The sequence below is a fragment of the Pristiophorus japonicus genome, chromosome 5, assembly GCF_044704955.1.
Source record: "Pristiophorus japonicus isolate sPriJap1 chromosome 5, sPriJap1.hap1, whole genome shotgun sequence".
NCBI lineage: Eukaryota > Metazoa > Chordata > Chondrichthyes > Pristiophoridae > Pristiophorus > Pristiophorus japonicus.
In genome coordinates, this window is record NC_091981.1 from 207066576 (window position 1) to 207085867 (window position 19292).

General features: G+C 43.3%; 1 protein-coding gene across 12 annotated transcripts in view; it reads right to left on the reverse strand.

The window, feature by feature from the left end:
* tbc1d5 (TBC1 domain family, member 5) overlaps nucleotides 1-19292 on the reverse strand; it is a 789418-nt gene that overhangs the window by 143918 nt on the left and 626208 nt on the right. For all 12 annotated transcript variants that reach the window (XM_070881258.1, XM_070881261.1, XM_070881268.1 and 9 more), the window contains one exon: nucleotides 5625-5710. In XM_070881258.1, the coding sequence (XP_070737359.1) occupies nucleotides 5625-5710 (86 nt within the window). The remainder of the gene's footprint in view (nucleotides 1-5624; nucleotides 5711-19292) is intronic.

Sequence of the window (19292 nt, forward strand, 5' to 3'; positions counted from 1 at the left end):
ATTCTACCATATTATGGTCACTCTTCCCCAAGGGGCCGCACACAACAAGATTGCTAATTAATCCTCTCTCGTTACACTAGGATGGCCTGCTCTCTAGTTGGTTCCTCGACATATTAGTCTAGAAAACCATCCCTTATACACTCCAGGAAATCCTCCTCCACAGTATTGCTACCGGTTTGGTTAGCCCAATCAATATGAAGGTTAAAGTCATCCATGATAACTGCTGTATCCTTATTGGACGAGTCCCTAATTTCCTGTTTGTTGCCATCCACAACCTTCCTACTACTGTTTGGTGGTCTGTACACAACTCCCACTAACGTTTTCTGCTCTTTGGTGTTTCACAGCTCTACCCATATAGATTCCACATCATCCAAGCTAATGTCCTTCCTTACTATGGATAGATGCATCTGCAATTGGTAAGGACGAGTTCCAGTAGGCTTTTTCGTTGTGTTGGTTCTCTCACCGTCTGCTGGAGGCCCAGAATAGCTGCTATGTCCTTTAGATCTTGGCCAACATTGGGGTTAGAACCCTGATGTACTTTGGTATTTAACTCAAAAGGCTCAGGAAGCTTTCTGTAAATACGGACCTGGCTGCTTGTGATTAATGATATAATTTTGGTAGGGATACCTAGAGATTGTAACAGGAGCCCAAAGCACTCTGCTCAGAGTCAAAAGCTTTTTTCACACGATATAGGCAACATTGGCTCATTGTATTTGCATTGTTTGGCTGCCAGCTGCCGCAGTGCAAGTAGCTGTTCAATGGTGAACCTATTCTCTGTGACGCCAGCTGTTGTTTATGGCGATTTTCTGTAAGGGTTCTTGATGCGAACAAGTATCACCCCAAAAGTAATTTAGCAACTGTTGACAGTAGGTTAATACTTCTGCAGTTGCTGCAGTTTAATTCGGATCTCTTGCCTTTGTAAAAATATATGAGGATGCCTTGGCGCCACTGGTGGCAAATAGTTTCATCAGTCTATGGGGCCAAAATTCATCAAGTCACTGTCCGCTGCCGCCGACTGCTGCCGACATTGCTCTTGCAGATCCGCCCAGTGCCATTTTGGAGGTGGCCTGGAGCGGGCGGAAGGGGAGCGCCGCTGGGAACTGCCCACTGACATCAGCGGACAGCCGAGTGGCGCAACTGACCTCCCGCCCGCTGAGCTCCTATATTCATGCAGGCGCGAGTCGGCGCCAGAACAGGGGTGGACCACTGGCTGGAGGCTGGACTGTCCCCGACCTTTTTTCAAAGTATGAAGATCTTTGAAAAAAGGTTAGTGAACATTTTTTTATTGATTTTTCCACAGCGACTTACCTTGATGGGGTCCCCTGAAAGTCTTCCGATAGGTTTTTCTATTTTTTGTTATTGATTTTTATTTTTAGATCTTCGACCCTCCGTGGGCCCAACTCCATCCTCGATGGCAATTGGGCAGCAAGTGCCTCTGCTGTCGAGAATGGGAGCTCCCGCCGGCTGCCGCCGAGATTGGTGGCCTAAGTCCCTCATTTGCCGCTGACCTTCGAGGGACCTTCTTCATGAATATCCAGCCGAAAGTACAGTCAGGTACCTCAGCGGCCATTGGCGGCACTTGGGCAGGCGGAGGCCTTGATCAAATTCGGGCCCTATACTTATGCAAATAATTGGTGTAAGCGATTGATGGTGCTTTCATCAATAGTTTCAGGAGTTCTGAGGTGATGCCATATACGTTGGGTACTTTTCCATTCTTCAATTTAGCTAAGACTTCTTTAATTTCCTCTAGAATGGGGAGGTTCACGAGATATCAACATGTCAATTCTTTAATTTTATGCTCTATCACTGAATTCCTGAGATGGAACTGTGTATATGGATGTGAGCAGCTCATGGCTGCATTGTCACCAATGCTCTAGTTGGTCATTACAATCAGTAAACAGGTCTCCATTGGTGGCTGGTATGGGGGAATGCTGGGTGTCTTTTTACCACAGCCTCTTTACTGTTCCACAGCGCTCAACCAGGTCAAACATCTTATCAGTGATCCATTTGGAGCACCTATAGCGTCTACCTCGTAGGACATCTTATGCAGTGCCGCCCTGTGGGTTCTGCGAGCGCCTGAAAGCGATTGACAGTTCAAGTTTGAAATTATATTTTATTGATAGTGACTTGCACTTCTCGACATCAAACTGTTTGACGGGTGAGCCTCTGAGGTGATCAGAAGTCTTTTTCAATTTCAGAACTATATAAACTACAAGACATTGTTCTGAGTTGCCATTCTCAGTGCTTCTGAAGGCCCAGACATCATCAACTGCACACCAATACGTGTTTGCAGTAATTTGCAGAGTGTCCTTAATGAATACTTTGCATCTGTTTTCACAAAACAGAGCTGCGATGCAGACATTGCAATCAGGGAGCAGGAGTGTGAAATATTAGATGAAATAAATATAGTGAGAAAGGAAATATTAAGGGGTTTAGCAGCTTTGAAAGGGGATAAATCCCCAGGTTAGGATGAAATGTATCCCAGGTTGTTAAGAGAAGCAAAAGAGGAAATAGCAACGGCTCTGACCATCATTTTCCAATCCTCTCTGGCTACAGGTGCGGTGCCGGAGGACTGGAGGACTGCTAATATGGTACCTTTGCTTAAAAAGGGAGAAAGGGATAGGCTGAGTATTTACAGGCTAGTTGTTACAGGATAGACCGAGTTGTTACCAGTCAGTCTAACTTCGGTGGTGGGAAAATTATTGAGGGACAGGATAAATCTTCATTTAGAAAGACATGGATTAATCAAGGACAGGCAGCATGGATTTGTTAAGGGAAGGTCATGTCTCACTAACTTGATTGAATTTTTTGAAGAGGTAACAAGAATGAGGGTAGTGCATTTGATGTAGTCAATATGGATTTTAGCAAGGTTTTTGACATGACAGACTGATCACAAAAGTAAAAGCCCCTGGGATCCAGGGCAAAGTGGCAAGTTGGATCCAAAATTGGCTCAGAGGCTGGAAGCAAAAAGTAATGGTTGATGGGTGTTTTTGTGACTGGAAGGCTGTTTCCAGTGGGGTTCCGCAGGGCTCAGTACTAGGTCCCTTGCTTTTTGTGGTATATATCAATGATTTAGACTTGAATCTAGAGGATATGATTAAGAAATTTGCAGATGATACTAAAATCGGCTGAGTGGTTGATAATGAAGAAGAAAGCTGTAGACTTGCAGGAAGATATCAATAAATTGGTCAGGTGGGCAGAACAGTGGCAAATGGAATTCAATCCGGAGAAGTGTGAGGTAATGCATTTAGGGAGGGCTAACAAGCTAAGGGAATACATACTAAATCGTAGGACGCTGAGAAGTGTAGAGGAACAATGGGATCTTGGAGTGCATGTCCACAGATCCCTGAAGGTAGCAGGCCAGGTGGATAAAGTAGTTAAGAAGGCATACGGAATACTTGTATTCTATGCCTTGGCTAATAAAGGCAAGAGCAGGAAGGTTATGCTTGAACTATATAAAACACTAGTTAGGCCACAGCTTGAGTACTGCGTGCAGTTCTGGTCAACACATTACAGGAAAGATGTGATTGCACTAGGGAGAGTCAGAAGAGATTTACGAGGATATTGCCTGGACTGGAGAATTTTAGCTATGAGGAAAGATTGGATAGGTTGGGTTTGTTTTCTTTGAAACAGAGGAGGCTGAGAGGAGGCCTTATTGTGGTGTATAACATCATGAGGGGTCTAGATAGAGTGGATAAGATGGACCTATTTCTCTTAGCAGAGAGGTCAACAACTAGGGGGCATAGATTTAACATACTTGGTAAAAGGTTTAGAGGGGATTTGAAAGGAAATTTCTTTACCCAGCGAGTAGTGGGGGTTTGAAACTCACTGCCTGAAAGGGTGCTAGAGGCAGCAACCCTCACCACAGGGCTACGGACTTACAGCTGGAAAGTGGGATTTGGCTAGATAACTCTTTGTTGGCCTGGCGCAGACACGATGGGCCGAAATGGCCTCCTTCCGTGCTGTAAATTTCTATGATTCTATAATGCAGTCTATTTCCTTTTTGGTAGTTCCATTGTTGTTGTACCTTCTGTATCTGTGGATGCCTTTTCTGGTAAAGAAAGTGCTCTCTATCTTGAAGCTGTGGAGTGAGCATCACAGATTTAAAAAGTCATTCACCATTATAATTCAGTTGTCTGTGGCTATATGCTTCAATGGTCTTAGCCAACTGTGATTTGGCAGTATTAAAGTCACCCAATAGGATTAGCAGTTCCCACTGGGGTACTAAAGTGATGGCTGCTAGAGACATCTGTAGAATTTGTCTTTATCATTGGATTCTGCCACATTTATTGGGGCATAGGCTACTATTACTAATAAATATCCGTATTTCTGAACAAAACGAACTGTAAGAAGGTGTTCATTTATTGTTTTTCAAGTGATGAGCTCTTTGGACCTTGGAGATGTTGTCCATCATGGCTGCCTGAATAAGCATAGGTATATCCACCCACATCTGTTGAGTCCTGCCCAGTGCACCTAACCTCAGTAAGGCCTGGTATACTGACTTTGGGACATGTCAATTCCCGTGACAAAAGGATCACTGAACCTGGACGGCAGAGGGTCAAGAATATATACAACATGATGAAATCGACGTGAGTCCAGCTTAGGCAGTGACTATATGTATACAGATGTGGATTTTGCAAATAAAATAGCAGCCTTGGCTGAAACTGTGGACACCCTCATCAAAAGCCCTACGAATCTTTGGCCAAGAGGTATCTAGCCTTGGTTTTCAGGTTAACTGGAACTAGACAAAAGTGCAATTGCTAGGACGTGTTATCATTCCAGCTACCTTCATAACAAATGACGATCCATCCAAGACAGTGGAATCAGTGACACAATTCATTTACTTAGGTAGTGGGATTTCTTCCAATGGAGACTGTTTTCCTGACTGCCAAAGGTGTATTGCACTTGCAAGCTTTGCAATGAACTCTCTATCACATATACAGAGATGGAACACAATTCACAATCTCAAAATATAGCTCAACACATTAGTAATATCAATATTTAAAGTTGATTCAGAAATGTGGGTACGCAAAAATGTAATGAATAGATGAATCAATGGATTTCATTCCAGATTTCTTTGCACACTTGTATAGGTTAAGCCTCATGACAAAATCATAAACGAGACTGTTGCAACCTGACTAATCAACCACCGCTGTCCTCGTTAGTTGATCGTTACCAACTCCTCTGGCATGGATACCTCATCAGCTTCACCAAGTCTGATATTACCAGAACATTCATCACTGCATGGAAGAGGCCACAAGGCAGACCCACAACAAGGAGAGACCTGAATCCCAACGGTTGGAAGAAGCTGGTAGTTGCAACGTCCACTTCTGGATAAGCCCCTCGATGATGACAATAATCTCGGACAGCGTGATTTCCATGCTCTTATTTTAAATCAAGTTTGATTTTAAGTGTTTATTTTAGTTAGAGTTAATATTGCAGTGATAAGGCTGAGCTTAAAATTTACAAACACAGTTGGTCCAGCAAGACTGGAATTTCCTTTGACCAAGAGAATAAAATATTTGTTTAGCTATTTCATTAATATATCTTCAAAATAAACATTTTGTAAAAAAAAACTTGGTAGGAATAACAAGTATAACATTGTATCTGTCTGGAAATCTTACCGTGTCTTATTTACAATTTCTGCACCACGTGCCCTGTAATAATCTAGATTCTGTTGGAACTGGTAATTCACTGGTCTTGGGTTGTTCTAGGAAGAAATAAAGTGTGAAACAAATTTATAGGCTGTACATAAAAATATAGTAAGTGATTATTTTATATTCTAAAATGAGAGTTCCCATGTTGGACAAATAAGAACATATTGGCAGGATTTTAACTGTTGTATTTATTTAATTGGGTTGAATCTACTTGGATCATAAAATAGTTGATGCTTTTGACTGCACTTTAAGAAATTTGCAAAAAACATCACAGCTCACTTTCTTGGTCATGCATCCCATGTTGGTTGGTCAGTAGAATTCTTTCTCTATTATATTGCTCACTCAGTCTGTGGGCCTGGAGTTTCCGCATGATTTCCACCCCGATATCAGATCGTGGAATTTTAAGCATAAGTGAGTTGTGCCCATAACCACTTTACACTGGAATATCCACAAACTTTTAAGCTGGTTCAAAAATCCATTCACCCCCATAAAACTGGCTACGCACCCAGGTCGGAATGGCAAGTTTCTGCCAAATGCACCAGATGGGAATGTTCATCACATTGCGCTCAGATCCTCAGGCACAGTCACCCGTGGTCATATGAATCCATTAGTCACCTGACCTGCAGTCAACTGAAGCCTGACCCAGGTTTGTTTCTCCCGTTGTTGCAATTACTTTAGATTCAGACAATTGATCTGACCTTCACACATAAGACCTGTGACCGGCAGACAAATGAAGCCATATTAAAAAGTAAGACCAAGTACATTAAACCAGTCAGTTGAAGAATCGTTCATTTCTTGGCAATCCCACTCCTCTTTGTGGAATGCACTGTTCCAGTCATAAATCAATTAAGATCGATTACGGTGCTTGATTGAGCAGATTCATAGGAGATTTCATGTTCGGGCTTATTTTTTTCTTATTAGTTCATGGGATATAGGTGTCGCTGGCAAGACCAGCATTTATTGCCCATCTCTAATTGCCCACGAGAAGGTGGTGGGGAGCCGCCTTCTTGAACCGTTGCAGTCCATGTGGTGAAGGTACTCCCACAGTGCTGTTAGGGAGGGAGTTCCAGGATTTTGACCCAGCGATGATGAAGGAACAGGGATATACTTTCAAGTTAGATGGTGTGTGACTTGGAGGTGATGGTGCTTCCATACATCTGCTGCCCTTGTCCTTCTAGGTGGTAGAGATTGTGGGTCTGGGAGGTGCTATCGAAGAAGCCTTGTCGAATTGCTGCAGTGCATCCTGTAAATGGTACACACTGCAGCTATGGTGATGGAGAGAGTGAATGGTTAAGGTGGTGGATGAGGTGCCAATCAAGCGGGCTGATTTGTCGAGCTTCTTGAGTGTTGTTGGAGCAAGTAGAAAGTATTCCATTATAATCCTGACTTGTGCCTTGTAGATGCTGGATTGGTTTTAGGGAGTCAGGAGGTGAGACACCCGCCATAGAATACCCAATGTCTGACCTGCTCTTGTTGCCACAGTATTTGTGTGGTTGGTCCAGTTAAGTTTCTGGTCAATGGTCATCCACAGGATGTTGATGATGGGGGATTTTGTGATGGTAATGCCATTGTATATCAAGGGGGCGGTGGTTAGACTCTCGCTTGTTGAAGATAGTCATTCCCTGGCACTTTTGTGGTGTGAATATCACTTGCCACTTATCAGCCCGAGCCTGAATGTCATCCAGGTCTTGCTACATGCAGACATGGACTGCTTCATTATCTGAGGAGTTGAGAATGGCGAATGGCATGAACACTGTGCAATCATCAGCGAACATCTCCACTTCTGACCTTATGATGGAGAGGTCATTGATGAAGCAGCTGAAGATGGTTGGGCCTAGGATACTGCCCTGACAAACTCCTGCAGTGATGTCCTGGGGCTGTGATGATTGACCTCCCAAAACCACAACCATCTTCCTTTGCGTTAGGTATGACTCCAGCCAGTGGAGAGTTTTCCCCCTGATTCCCATTGACTTCAGTTTCACTAGGGCTCCTTGATGCCACACTAGGTCAAATGCTGTCAACGGCAGTCACTCTCACCTCACCTCTGGAATTCAGCTCTTTTGTCCATGTTTGGACCAAGGCTGTAATAAGGTCTGGAGCCTAGTGGCCCAGACAGAATCCAAACTGGGCATCAGTGAGCAGGTTATTGGTGAGTAAGTGCCGCTTGACAGCACTGTTGACGACACCTTCCATCACTTTGCTGATGATTGAGCGTAGACTGATGGGGCGGTAATTGGTCAAATTGGATCTTTCTGTGAGCTCAACCCATGTTATAGGCAATTGCTAAAAGACAAATTATGGTTGATTTTGTAAAATTGATTTTTCTAATGCACTTAGCCGCTGGTACTATTGTTTTTCTATAAACCTCATTCCTCTAACCCTCCAACAGTTTACTACTGGTAATTTACAGGTTGACTGTTAATCATTTACATTGTGAATTATCCATTTGGAATGGAGATGCTGAAACTTTCAGAGCTAACCTATTTGAGCTTCAGTTTTTAATTCTCCTTGGAGCCAACCTTAATAATGTCCCTTATTTTTCTACCGCCTGTTTTCTTCTATGTCACTTTATCTACTTCCCCACAGACTCTCCTTATTTTCTGCTTGCATACAACCAACTCGTTCACTCTTTTCCGTTCTTTTACTTTCTCATTATTACTCTCATACTTCTCTTGATATCAGATTTTCTTTGCTATTTTCTCCAGAGTTCCATTAACTATCTCCCTATCCTCTTCCATTTTACTTTATGCTTATATCCGCAATAGATCATTCACCAATGTTTTCTGTTCTTTTTAAAAATTGCCTTTGTTTTTCATATTCATTACCTGTCAGTTGTACTGACATTTTAATTTACATCTGCTACAAAAGCTGTGATTATCTTGATTGTTGCTGCATAGGTGACAGACGCAAGACATTTTGTTGTAAAAGATATCGGTGCCGAAACTGCCCCTCTCCTTAAGGCCTGTTACCATCGCAAATCGACGGCCACGCTGCGGAATGGAGTGGCCACCTACTTTTGGTGAAATGGCTGCTGATAGCCCAATTGCCCTGCCGAGTCTTTCCGGCGGTGCCCCGATGATTCCCCTTACCACTCCACTGCTGCTGATCCGCAGTATGTGCGTCATCACTGTCCGCACCACTGATCTACCCCGCGCCCCCCCCCCCCCCCCACCCCGAAGGTAACATTCCACATCGAAAATCTTCGGCCCGCCCGGCAGTGCCAAAACAAGCTTTCATCCGGTGATCCAGTGAGGCTGTGGCCTTCTACAGCAGCGATGTGGCTTCCCTTAAAGGGGTTGGCCTACTGCCGTTGCCCATGTTTTTTTTTGTCGTCTGGCTGCCAGGTCGGCCCGACAATTATGCCCCCGGGTTCAGCCAAAATACTCCCTGGTGGCCCAGTGGCCCGAAGTTTTAAAAGCGCGAAGGCTCTCCCCTTTAAGTGAAGAGGAGAGCCGTGGTGACGTGGCGCTTTGGTGACGTCATCGCGGCAGTGACTCCGCTCCCACACCCAACTTCTGCCCCTCAGTTGCTGTCACCGCTGCGTTTTTGTCCCTTGGGTGTAGTCACCTGCTCCATTATGACCGACTTCCAGATCAAAAAAACCAAAGAGCACAATTTCACGAAAGCGTCGACCTGAACCGCAGCTGCGGTAAAAACCACCGAAACAGGATGGAAGTGCCACGTTTCGGGCAGGGGGCAATTTGTACCCCATCCAGTTTAAAGTCTGGCATAAAAAATCTGTGTAGATCAAAACAACAGTATAAAAATTGGTTGTTTTATTGAATCTTTCAAAAAAAAACATACTTTCACATTATTTTATAACATTACAAAAATGTTACTTCCAATTTGCTTATATTAAATGATCTATTGTCCTTCCAGACTCGATCTCCCATTGGCACCATCCACCACATTACTGCTAGGAGGATTGAAGGATTTGGAGATCAGACTTCTCCAGAGCCATCAGTATCGCCCCCATATTAGAGCTAATGCTCTTCTTCGGGATGGCTTTTATTCAACTGGCTTTTTCTACACTCAGCTATATTCGCTACTTCACTGGCCTAGTAAAACAATCACAAAGAAAATTACATTTAAATAGATAGGACCGGTTGGGCATTTTGACACTCTGCAATTGTCAATCTATTATTCTTATGCTACAGGCACTGAATACCCCAAACCTTTTCTCCTATTTAACATGGAGAAGACGGTTTCACGCATTAAAGATACAGACAGTTTTACTAAACACTAGCATTTAATGTAATCATGTAAACTGTAACAGAAGCTGAAATTCGCTCTCAAAAAGATAGGTGTAGCACATGTTGACATATGAACTCAATTTAATACATGCAAATGTCATCTCGTACGGGTTGTTCCTGAGAGACATGTTTAAAATTCAATTTATTTCTCATTAGGGAGTTTCTCCTAGAGAAAGGTAACTTACTTAGAAAAGCAAGCAACATTTTTTTTGACAGTCTCCAAAGATTAGTAGTTCCTCGTGAAGCAAGTGCACACTTTCACACATGTAGAATAATGCATATCTGGAAGTAATTACAAAGCAGTAATATTGTTGCAGAGTTAGAGGGCATAATAAAATGCAAATAGTTATTTGAATCCCTCTGCAATATTACAGCCTTGGAATTAATATATACTGGGGACCACATATTATGTAGTTCAAAGAATCATAGAATATTACTGCACAGAAGGAGGCCATTTGGCCCATCGTGTCTGTGCTGGCACTTTGAAAGAGCTATTCAATTAGTGGCACTCGCCTGCTCTTTCCCCATAGCCCTACAAATTTTCTCCTCTTCAAGTATATATCCAATTCCCTTTTGAAAGTTACTATTGAATCTGCTTCCAATACCCTTTCGGGCAGCGCATTCCATACCATAATAAGTCACTGTGTAAAGAAAATCTCCTCATCTCACCTCTCGCTCTTTTGGCAATTACCTTAAATGTGTGTCCTCTGGATACCAATCCTCCTGCTGGTGGAAACATTCTCCTTATTTACTCCATCAAACCCCTTCATAATATTGAACACCTCTATTAATTCTCCTCTTAACCTTTTCTGCTTTCTGGAGAACAATCCTAGCTTCTCTAGTCTCTCCACATAATTGAATTTCCTCATCCCGGGGCCATTGTTGTAAATCTCCTCTGCACCCTTGACATCCTTCCCAGAATTGAACACAATACTCCTGCTGAGGCCTAACCAGTGATTTATAAAAGTTTAGCATAACTTCCTTGCGTTTGTACTCTATGCCTCAATTTATAAAGCCAAGGATCCCATATATAGTTAATTCATGATATCCACAATGCACAATTACCAGTTGTGATATAACCACTATAAATGTGTTGTGTCGCAATCAATAGTTTATCCTAGCAAAATAAAGTAAATATTCTAATATCATTAAACATTATTGAAATAAGTCACCAGGATGCAGGCAATGTAGTCCACGAATACAAGATGGGGATTATCCAGAAAACATCCTGGGTTGCAGTGGACATTAACAATTGTAGGGGCCAAAATTGCTCCTTTCTTTAAGAGCAGTGACCACTTCAAAGAGGCGACCACGGGTCGGTAATGACTCTCCGTCTAGTCGATGCGGAGTAAGGACCATTTTAAAAATTGCTCTACCTGGGTTTTGCAGCGGTAATAGCTACCGTGCTCCCACCCCATCGAGCACACGTGGACCCCCCCCCCCCCTACCACCGACTTGCAGCGACCTCCTTTCCATCCCGTACGGGAAATTGCCCCGTGGGAGTGGATCGGCCCCCGACAGCTTTCCCCAACAGGAAGCTGTGTGTGCCTGGCCCCTCGAGCCTGCTCTGCCATTTAATAAGATCATGGCTGATCTGATCATGGACTCAGCTGCACTTCCCTGTCCGCTGCCCATAACCCTTTATTCCCTTATCGCTCAAAAATCTGTCTATCTCGTTCTTAAATATATTCAATCACCCAGCATCCACAGCTCTCTGGGGCAGATAATTCCACAGATTTACAATCTTCTGATAGAAGAAATTCCTCCTCATCTCAGTTTTAAATGGGCGGCCCCTTATTCTGAGACTATGTCCCCTAGGAGTGGAAATAGCCTCTCTGCATCCACCTTGTCGAGCCCCCTCATTATCTTATATGTTTCAATACGATCACCTCTCATTCTTCTGAACTCCAATGAATATAGGCCCAATCTACTCAATCTATCTTCATAAATCAACCCCCTCATCTCCGGAATCAACCTAGTGAACCTTCTCTGAACAGCCTCCAATGCAAGTATATCTTCCTTAAATACCGAGACCAAAACTGTACGCAGTACTTTAAGTGTGGCCTCACCAATACCCTGTACAGTTGGAGCAGGACTTCTCTGCTTTTATACTCCATCCCCCTTGCAATAAAGGCCAGCATTCCATTTGCCTTCCTGATTACTTGCTGTACCTGCATACTAACTTTTTGTGTTTCATGCACAAGGACCCCCAGGTCCCTCTGTACTGCAGCACTTTGCAATTTTTCTCCATTTTAATTATAATTTGCTTTTCTATTTTTTCTGCCAAAGTGGATAACCTCACATTTTCCCACATTATACTCCATCTGCCAAATTTTTGCCCACTCACTTAGCCTATGTATATCCCTTTGCAGATTTCTTGTGTCCTCCTCACAATTTGCTTTCCCACCCACCTCTGTATCATCAGCAAACTTGGCTACATTACACTCGGTCCCTTCATTCAAATGATTAATATAGATTGTAAATAGTTGAGGCCCCAGCACTGATCCCTGCGGCACCCCACCCCACCCCACTTGCCAACCAGAAAATGACCCGTTTATCCTGACTCGCTGTTTTCTGTTAGTTAGCCAATCCTCTATCCATGCTGATATATTACCCCCCCCCCCAACCCCGTGAACTTTTATCTTGTGCAGTAACCTTTTATGTGACACCTAGTTGAAAGGAGGGCACACTGCTACGTATGCCATTTTATTTTATTTGTCAGCCAACTGCTTTCTTGGGTGCCAGGCTGCTGGCCTGGCCAAAACCCTCGCCAGTGGACCTGGCGAACCTAACTAAACCCCATGCAGAGTTTGCAGCGGCCCTCCCCTTTAACTGAAGGGGAGGGACCTTGTGACGCGTCAGTGCAATGCGGCATGTCTGTATCGCGCAGACGTCATAAGTGCGGCGCTGATGACTGAGAGGGGCAGCCGACCCGGCCGAAGGCCAGTTCCGTCCTGCGCCTGCCTGGAACACGGCCCCGCTGTAAAAAGAATTTCTAAGACCAGAACTGAGGCAAAGAAAACCTTAAAAAGATATTGAGTGCGCCCCATTTGGGGCAGAGCTCAATTTCAACCCCGTATTCTCTAGGCATTTCCTCACTTAAATTGACTTCAGTTACAGTAAATGTAAGTAAATTAGCCTCGAGTTGATTTTATCTGGTATCACTTTGCTCCCTACAGCGTTAATAATACATTGCATGGTGCTTCTGGAGATTGAGCTCTTAATTTGTGTCGGTATCCGTAATCTGTAGCTTGCTCACAGTGTGTCCGATGAGTCTGAGGGGAAGAAGGCAGGATATCATGCGGGAACGAGTAGTGGCTGGCAGTGAACAACAGTTTTAATATGGAGCCAGAAGAGCATTCCTGCTTCTTTTGGTTCCACATTCAGGCAAGTAAAATAATTTTGGTGGCAGCCTCCAGCAGTCTCTTTAAAGACCACTGATTTTTTTTTTAAAGCGGGAGTCGCTGGAAAACCCAGTATTTTATTGCCCATCCCTAATTGCCCTTAAGAAGCCGCCTTCTTGAACTGCTGCAGTACCTATGGTGAAGGTACTCCCACAGTGCTGTTAGGTAGGGAGTTCCAGGATTTTGACGCAGCAACAATGAAGAAACAGCGATATATTTCCAAGTCAGGATGGTGCGTGACTTGGAGGGGTGTTTGGAGGTGATGGTGTTCCAATGCACTTGCTGCTCTTGTCCTTCTAGCTGGTAGAGGTCACGGATTTTGAAGGTGCTTCATGAGTGTTGTTGGAACTGCACTCATCCAAGCAAGTGGAGAATATTCCATCACTCTCCTGACGTGTGCCTTGCAAGTGGTGTAAAGGCTTTGGGGAGTCAGGAGGTGGGTCACTCTCTGCAGAATACCCAGCATCTGGCCTGCTATTGTAGCCACAGTACTTATGTGGCTGGTCCAGTTAAGTTTCTGGTCAATAGTGACCCCGGGATGTTGATGGTGGAGGATTTGCCGATGGTAATGCCGTTGAATGTCAACGGTTTGGCTGATGTGCACCTGGGGTAAACTACCACAGCATGCACAGCGCATACTGTGGTCAGTCACAAAACAATTTCACAAAGGGGCCTGAAATAGGCGATAGGTCCCCAATTTGCATGGACAATGGGCCTTATGTCTGCTTCCGGGCACTCTGGAAGATGACAGGATGCCCTAACCAATATGGCGTGTAGTACACTTCTGACGCAGACAGTGCGCATACGTTATACACCACACTGGACTTTTCAGGGCCCATTTTACCCTGATAAACGGGTGCTATACGATCCAATTTCTAGGTTGTTACGTTTAAGTGCCAGATTCTAAAACTACCCTCCCCCCCCCCCAAAATACATGTATTTATAGATATTATTAAAATTATGCATGCACTTCCAATTGTCACAATTTTTCACAATGCTTTTGATGTCAACAATTAAAATTAAACCTGCTTGCATAAAAATTTATGGGAATTTTCCCATGGAAACATGCCCGTCAGTGTCACTAGGTGCAATTGTGGCATGCCTTGCCTTTAAAAAAAATTCCGTCTCGGGATACGGGCATTGCTGGCAAGGTTGACATTTATTGCCCTTCTCGAATTCTGTTTGAAAAGGTTGGGTGGGCCGCCTTCTTGAACCGCTGCAGGCTATGTGGTGAAGGTACTCCCACAATGATGTTAGCGAGGGAGTTTCTTTATTTTTACCCAGCAATGATGAAGAAGCGGTAATAAAAGTCCAAGTCAGGATGGCATGTTACTGGGAGAGGAATTTAGAGGTGATGGTGTTCCCATGCACTAACTGCCTTTGTTCTTCACCACCACCTTCGCAAGGACAATTAGGAATTGGCTATAAAATAGTGGCTTGCCAGCGATGCCCACATCCCATGGATGAATAATAAAAAAGTAGCTTGGCGACTTGCTGTAGTATATCCTGTGGATAGTAGGCACTGCAGCCACAGTACACCGATGGTGGAGCAAGTAGATTGTGGTAGTACACAATTCTGCTATTGCTAATGGCCCACAGCTCCTCATGGGTGACCAGTTTTGAGCTGCTAGATCTGTTCTTAATATTTCCCACTTAGCATAGTGGCAGTGCCACATGCCCTCAATATGAAAACAGTCCACAAGGACTGTCTGATGGTCACTGCTACCAATAGCGTCATGGATAGATGCATCTGTGACAGCAAGATTGGTGAAGACAAGGTCAAGTAGATTATTCCCTTGTGTTGCTTCTCTCACCGCCTGCCCCGTGAGTATTTGCCTACAGGTTAAAAAATACTCACTACAAATTTTTTTTAAAAGCTTTTAATAAATTTCCTTTTATCTTTTGATCCCTCAATCCTGTTGGCGATGAGGCAGCTCTCCTCTTGCATAGCCACCTTTGTTTATGCATTGCAATCATTAGGTTTGGGTCTACCGACTACTATTTGCTGAGCCTGACCTACCTGTCAATTCTGCACTGCCTCATTGTTATCTACATTGATGAAGAGGCCTGGGGCGGTCCAGGCCTGCACCATGGATCCAAGTGAGACGAGAAATGTGCTGTCTCACTTCATTTTCCCATCTATTTCCATTGTAGCCTGATGCCTTTCTATTTCACCTCTAAGTTGTGTTCCCCCTTCACTCCACTGAATGCATGGAATACTGTTTATCCCCAATTCACTTTCCCCTGATACCCTTCCCCTCATACCTCATTCTTTCTGTTCCACTCCCCTTTGCTCACCTCTCAACATTCCTTCCCTGTTTGCTTACCCTTAATTCCGCTTCTCCAACACACTACCCCAATCCCCGTTTTTCTTCACTCTTAATCTCATCATCCTATAAATCTTCAACTTTTTTTTACCCTAAATTATAATTCCTCCCCACCACCCCTGCCATAGTGATCTAGGGTCAGATCCTCCCTCTGCATGATGGATAGCAGTGCGCTTACACCGCCTTGTTGGTCCAGGCCAGTTGGTCATCTTCCTGGCGCATCTCATGCCATCTGCAAGCCTCACCTTCCATCTTCACTGTTGATCAGCAGTTAACTTCTCAAGAATTACAAATCCTAATACTGCTTTGAATGTTGAACTGCTTATTAACAAAAAGAGAAAGGTAGAGGGCAAAATACCAAAAGACAGAGAGAACAGAATATGCACCAAGACACACAAAAGAACACACACATACACTCACTAAAGAAGAAAATTAAAACAAAGGCACGGAACCCTTAAGATGAAAGACACAGACAACAGGGACAACAGCAACATGAAGACTTCAGCGACATACAAGACACAGATCAAATTTTGTGATTTACCCATAAGCAATGTCATATAAACATTAATTTAAGAAATTATTATTTTTGCTTGTACTACACTAATCCAAATCCTTTCCTTCCCTCCCAAACTGTTCCACTTCTTACACTTTGACTCACCTTGTACAATGCTAAGGGAGATCTGCTAGTAACGTATTAAAATTCTTGAACTTTTCTCTTTGCCACATCCATTTCCTGTTATTGTAATTTAATGATGCTTTTGCAACACTAGTGTCTCCCTTTTGGAATTTTTGGTCAATTTTTTCTTCATTTGAGAATGAGTTATGTTGAAGTGTTGAATTTTTTTTTCTAAAATTGTGAAATAAAAAAAAAGTCATAGGCTGTAGGAATTGGAGTTACACATTAAAGTTTGTGGAATGTATCATCGACTTAAAATTGGCAATAATGAGGGTAAATTGTCTTATCCCAGGCTCACGAAGCTAGGATGGTTTCCTATTTTGAGAGAGCAGGAGATATTTTCTTGAAACCTGCTCTCCAGGTGGGAAGGAGCAGTAGCCACCCTTAATTGTATTGACAGGTGAATCACAGAACAGGGAAGAAGTAAGAGGCACCGACTTCCCACTGGCTGGAAACAGAGAATGAAAAGGACAAAGGAGCACATGAGTAGTCACACATGAGCAGTCAGTCTGCCAGCTGGATCTGGGGAGGAAGTATGGCCAAGCAAGAGAAAACTCACTCATCTCAAACCTGACCAGGAAAAGTTAAATGAGTCCTCTGATTGGGATAGTGTGGCTTATTTTTTTATTATTTTTCTTGCTCTCAAGGAGGGTTCTGTAGTTAGTTAAATCAAGGTGAGATTTCATTACATCTGTTAACTATATGTTCATTTGCTTCCTGTAAAATAAAGCAGTTTAATGATTTGCATAATGCTGCTCTTGGAAAGATTGGGGAAGTGCACATCACAGCACATGAACTACACAATGAGCAGCTCAGATCCCGAGGCTGTCCTATCAATACACCCTGGGTTATGCTGGTGTATAATTAGATATTGAGCAGTATGGGCAAGTTCTTGAACACAAGACACTTGGATTGCTTACTTGAGTGATTAGCATGACTGTACTGAGACTCTATCTGAAGTAGACCTGTAATAAGTAACTCCTAAATGCAACACTAATGTGCAACAGTAAAGCCTGTTTCCATTTCTGTAACACCTGCTTTTTATTTCTCCTGCCACTATTGGTGCTACTATCATTGTAACCTTCTGTCTGCCAGTTACATCTACCCTAAGCTTCTCAGTACAAGTTAAAGGTATTTTTGATACCTATACTTTTCTATATGGTCGATTTCATTTTTTAATCTCTTCTGCTGGCCTTCCTTGTCTCATCCTATGCTGAAAATGAAGATTTTCCCCATTGTCACCGACCTATAAATACAGAAATAGTCACGCTACCATTACAACACCTGATGCCCATTCCAATTTCGAATTTATACTGGCCATAATAATTGAATCTTCCTCCATTAATATTGTCAATATTTAAAATTGAAAGATTTTCCCTTTAATTTTATTTTTTATATTGCCATCCTTTCAAAAATGAGGATTTCTCCCCACTACTTGGCCAATTAAAAAGAGGTTCCTAAACTCCACTTCGCCCCAATTTCCCATTGCCATTATTATTGATGCTCCCCCATATCAGACTTTCAAAATGCTGTGACCACCTAAAAATAAATGCTGCCTGCTATGGCCATCCACTGCCTTTCCTCACCTTCTGAACCATTCTGCTCCCTGATCCTCTATGCAACTAGCCACTGCATTACTTCAGCCTTACCAAGCCACTCCCACTTCCTGACGCAATTTGCCACCTATCTTCACCCTTACCAGCTATTCAACTCCACAGCCCGACCCACAACATCACACCCAAATAAACCTGCTTCCAATTCCAAAATAATAAATCATTCCAATCATCAATCCTCTTTTCAAAATGATTTAATCACTCAATCAAAACAGCAAGATTACATCTCATAATCAATTCCTTCACTTTCATTATCTTTCACCTTCCTTAACTTTAATAGCATTTGCAACTTATAAATTACAGTTCTCCACACACACATTAACTTCCTTACATACATCTACTATATGCTTTGGGTGATTCACAGTAATTAAAAAAAAAGTCTCATATATATGTGTACATCTTAGAAATGCAACACTTCCTGTCATGATTTTTCTGTCACATTGGCCACGATATCCCCTATCTCGGTGGGTCAGGTGTGGACAGGGTTGGTGGCGGTTCCTGACCTCGCTGCTTGCTCCAGCCCACTGTGTACAATGATTTTACGTTGATTGGGCTTGTTAAGCCCGCCCAGCGCGTTATTCCCAGCCAATTGAAGGAAGTGGGTCTGATGACGTGATGAAGGGACCATGCACAAATTAATTTTGACAGCTGTGCTGTCAGTGTTCTACAGCACTGAGGTGCTGCAAACACTGACAATCACTGCAGAAAGGTGTACGGCTGCACCCAGGCTCTCTCATGACTCCCTCCATATGCTTATGGAGGGAGTCACAGCACGCAGCAATGTTCTCTTCCCTTCTCATGGGTGGAAGAGATCTCCCCAGGAGATCAATGCAGCCTGGTTGCACATTGCACAGGAGGGCACAAGCAGGGGTCTCTTCAGGAGGACCAGGCTGCAGTGGCACAAACCTTTCAATGATCTCAGTAGATCACGAAATGTTACTGCGAAGTCACACTCAACTTCATCTTGCTGTGCCACTCATCACATCCCCATCACTTTGCCTTCTCTACCCTACTCCTGCACATTTTTACTCACACCAACTTATCTTGCAGCTCCACCCATCCCTCTCGAACTACATTATCACTTCCCCATCTCACTAGCCACCCCTCAACTCATCCTTATGCTAGTGTAATCATACCAACTAACAACACACAAGGGTAGGCACTTATGTGTTTAAGCCAATGTTCATATGAAGTTTATTGATGTTAATGTGCTGTCAAACATCCAAATTTTTATTTTCAACACGTTGCGTTCTTGGACAGATTTGTGTGCATTTTTGGATTAGTGAGTTGCAGTGAATGGTGAGACATAACGGTACCACCCGCAATGCTGATGGGTGTGAAAGGAATGGCTTGGGCATTGTA